This window comes from Sinocyclocheilus anshuiensis, unplaced genomic scaffold (genome assembly GCF_001515605.1).
Source record: "Sinocyclocheilus anshuiensis isolate Anshui unplaced genomic scaffold, SAMN03320099.WGS_v1.1 scaffold546, whole genome shotgun sequence".
Classification (NCBI taxonomy): Eukaryota; Metazoa; Chordata; class Actinopteri; order Cypriniformes; family Cyprinidae; genus Sinocyclocheilus; species Sinocyclocheilus anshuiensis.
In genome coordinates this window covers 1,363,772-1,367,715 of record NW_015542451.1, presented here as the reverse complement: position 1 = coordinate 1,367,715, position 3,944 = coordinate 1,363,772, and the positions used below count along the sequence as shown (strand labels likewise).

The 3,944-nt window shown below is 38.1% G+C and overlaps 1 protein-coding gene across 1 annotated transcript in view; it reads right to left on the bottom strand.

Moving 5' to 3' along the window:
* Positions 1-650: 650 nt before the first annotated feature.
* LOC107693657 (tyrosine-protein phosphatase non-receptor type 13) overlaps positions 651-3,944 on the bottom strand; it is a 24,115-nt gene continuing 20,821 nt past the window's right edge. The window contains 5 exon segments of the mRNA XM_074187034.1: positions 651-1,406; positions 1,933-1,999; positions 2,176-2,387; positions 2,706-2,883; positions 3,788-3,873. Coding sequence (XP_074043135.1) covers positions 1,357-1,406; positions 1,933-1,999; positions 2,176-2,387; positions 2,706-2,883; positions 3,788-3,873 — 593 coding nt within the window. The 3' untranslated portion in view covers positions 651-1,356.

Genomic DNA, 3,944 nt, shown 5'->3' with positions numbered 1-3,944 from the left:
ACACAGACACACACACACACACACACACACACACACACACACACACACACACACACACACACACACACACGTAAATAAATAAATAAATAAATGTATTTAGAAACGTTGCAGTCTTTATTGCACAGTAATACATACAGTACATACTTCAATTATTGAAACAGGCATATCTGAAATCAGTAAAAGTTGTGAAATCTTATTTTGACTGCAAGGCACCATGATAATATTTACTTTTAATTGCAATTAAGGTAGATGGGTGGGTCACAGCGAGCTGCCATCAGCATTGTTCAGTGCTCAGATCTGAACACTTTTCTAACAACAGACGTTTAAAACAGTTTATCAGTTAATACAGCCTTCAGTATATATGTAGTAATATAACAGACAACAAAAAAGACTTGTTTAAATGTTTATGAAGCTGTAGCACCACCTTGTGGACACATCCTGGAACTGCAGGAACTGAGCTTCAGTGCAACACAACCTGAGCAAGCTGTTTGGAAATAAAAATATAGACCCTGTTAAATAAAACTTATTCATTTATTAATTCAGTCATTTATAGAACATTTCAACATTTTTGTGTTCTTGACTTGTATGTAAACATGTAAATTGCACATAAGTTTTTGAACTTTTTAATAATATAATTAATGGTTGGTGGCTGTAATAACTTATTTTCATGACAGATTTATTCAGAATGGCATTATTGTTTGAATTGCTGAAATTTGGGTGCATCACTAAAATAAGGTCTTACGCTTGCCTTTTTGTCCAGTCGAGTAAAATGCAGGATCACTGTAAGACTTCAAACACTCGGTCAGCTTCTGCTCTCAATGCTCAGCTTCTCTGTATTCCAGAGGACCTGTAGACACAAACAATACTCATTTAGTTCAGTAAATTCAACTGAGATCAACTAGACGAGTGTCTTGATGATAGTAAAGTCTAGCTGACATTCTATGTTTGGTCTAGGTGTGACTAGATGAAGCGTGAGATCCTGTGCATGCTGAGCTTGCTTTTACAAGTTCAGGATTATCCCTAGAAAGCATTAAGAAGCTGTGTTTGTACGTGTCTGTGTGAATGTCTGCAATGCCACTGTCACAACTGGACATTTGGAGGATGGCATCAAGCAACACTGACTTGAATGCAGAAGCCAAGCATGTTAAAGTATGAGAGCAAGTACCCAAAATCACCTTGAAAGACTATCAGTAATGTTATAGAAATCGGTAGAAAAAAAGTACAAATAAACTCTGTTTGGAGTTTTCTAACCCCACTGAAGGATCCATCCTCTCCCATAATGCACCAGGATTCCTCTATGACCTTCGTTCCCAGGAGAAGACATTCATTAAATGCCCATATTTCATCTTTCATGGTTCAGCTGCAGGTCAGTTGGCCTATTTTCTCTGATATAGGTGGAAGTGTTCCTTAACAACATAAAACATGATTCCAAGTTACTGTAAACACCAGTCAGTGACGTTGTTCAGTTTGAATATTTTATCTGAAAAATATAAAATATAAAGACATCATGAAGATTTGTAAAAATGTTTTTGAAAGAAGTCTCTAAATATGCAGGACAAGACTATTTATTTGATCAAAAATACAGCAAAAATATAATTTCAATTTTAAATAACTGATCTATATTTGAATGTATTATAAAATGTAATTTATTCCTGTGATCAAAGCTGAATTTTCAGCATCATTACTCCAGTCTTCAGTGTCACATGATCTTCAGAAATCATTCTAATATGCTGATTTGCTGCTCAAGAAATATATTGTTGTCTGGATTCTTTGATGAATAGAACGTTCAAGTTCAAAGCATTTATTTGAAAATCATTTGTAACGTTATAAAAGTCTTTGCTGTCACTTTTTATCAATTTAATGTGTCCATGATAAATAAAAGTATTAATTAAAAAATAAATAAAGCTAAAGTGTTGGTCATTCTCTCGATACCTTGAGCAGGACGGCAGAGAAGCAGCTGCACCTCTGAAGGAGAATTCCTCAGTAACTGCAGCACTTGCTGTGAGGTCAGAGGTCACAGGCCAAATATAAGTTTAACAGTAGTCATCTTTTCATTTAATACATTTCGGAAAAACTGCACCATATTTAACAGATCCTGGCCCTTCACATTGTTTAAACTGCATGTTTAGTAATATTCCTATGGATGGCATGGATGAAGAAATGCTCCACTGTTACCTGATAGGACAAGCCCTTGAGTGGCTCTCCGTTAATGGACAGAATGACGTCTCCTTCCCGAATCTTCCCGCTCTCCTCTGCAGGCTGACCTGGGAACAGTGTTCTGATTCGCACGATGGAGCCGGAGTCGAGAGACGTGTCCAGCTCTGTGATGAAAAAGCTGAAGCCCAGACCGTTCAGTCTCTTCTTAAGAGTCACCTCCTGAATGTTATCTGGGGACAGAATTAGACAGATTCAAGCCAGCCTTGCACATTTCCTGAAGCACAGTGCACTGCGTGTATAACAGAGGTGGGACCAAGTCATTGTTTTGCAAGTCACAAGTCTCGAGTCTTTGCATTCAAGTCTCGAGTCAAGTCCCGAGTCAAGACAGACAAGTCCCGAGAATGTTTTTTGAAGGATGCAAAGACACTTCTCACACCTGAATGTACATTTTCTCACCTGCACGTTAACACAATTCATCCAAAGCTGCTAGTGAGTTCTGCAGTGCATGGTGCTTTTCTAAACAAACTCCCACTGCATCTTCTCATTACCGTGCGACACGAAGCTGTAGTCTCTGGACTTGAGGCCGAAGGGTCTGGTCATGGTGATGGCAGGGCAGCTGTTCCTCATCGGTGTCCCTGCAGGACTAGGTGTGCGGATGGTGAGTGCGTTTACAGGGCCTCGCTGCAGCACAGAGCCTCCGTCCCGCTCCAGCACCAGACTCACCACCTGACAGCGTTCAGATATTACCACTAACATCAGTTCAGCTGAAGCCTGACATTTGAAATAATACCCTTTCTTTTTATTTGATGCATCAGACTTCTATGGCTCATTTAGTGAGAACATGGAGCTCATATCTGAGGAGGAAAAAAAGGCCCAGACTGAGCAAAAATATACCATTTGGTGATATTTGATGTTGGCATTTATAGGCCAAAAATTAAGATGAAATTCTGATGCTTGTAATGTAAATCAACGGGATCTTTATAACAAAATAACAGCTACTTACATAAAATGATCTGCCAATAATGTCTTAGTGAGATGATATTTAAATGCTTAGTTTTATGATCAAAACATATGATGCAATGCAATACAGTGATGATTGAGAGGTGAACAAATAAACATTCCTCAAAAGCCTGACGATCATATTTGAGACTCGCATTTGAATTTCATTTTTTAGAAAAATCAAGTAAACCTTCAATCCAGTAAATGTTCATCTTTAAATATCAAAATAAACAAATAAACAAAAATAAACAAAATAAACAAAACAAAAGTTATTGTTATCTTTACTTTATAAACATCAGTAAAGATTTGACAGCAAAAAAGACACGAGAAGCACGAGCTGAAGGTGGACGTTTCTACAATCATACTAAAAGGCCTTTTACTTGATAAAAAAGTCTAAACTATCAATTAGATGTCAGAAGGCATGGAGCAGATTGTTAGATAAGTTTTAATCATTTTAGAGGCCTTAGAAATGTATCAAAAATGAAACCTTATTTTCTGATTTAAAGTAGACAAAATCTAAGTTCAGTACGCAATAATCGAATTGCTAGAAGCAAGCAGTGATTACAGCTGATTACGTAAAGATGGGGCTAGTGTGTAGTTACCATGATAGAGAGAGAGAGAGAGAGATTACCTCTCCTGTTCTTGCCAAACATTCAGCCGCCTGCTGATCTGTGAATCCCTGCAGTCTGGTGCCGTCCACTTCCAACAGTCTGTCCCCTGACGCACACACACACAGAGACACGCACACACACACACACACACACACACACACACACACACACACACAC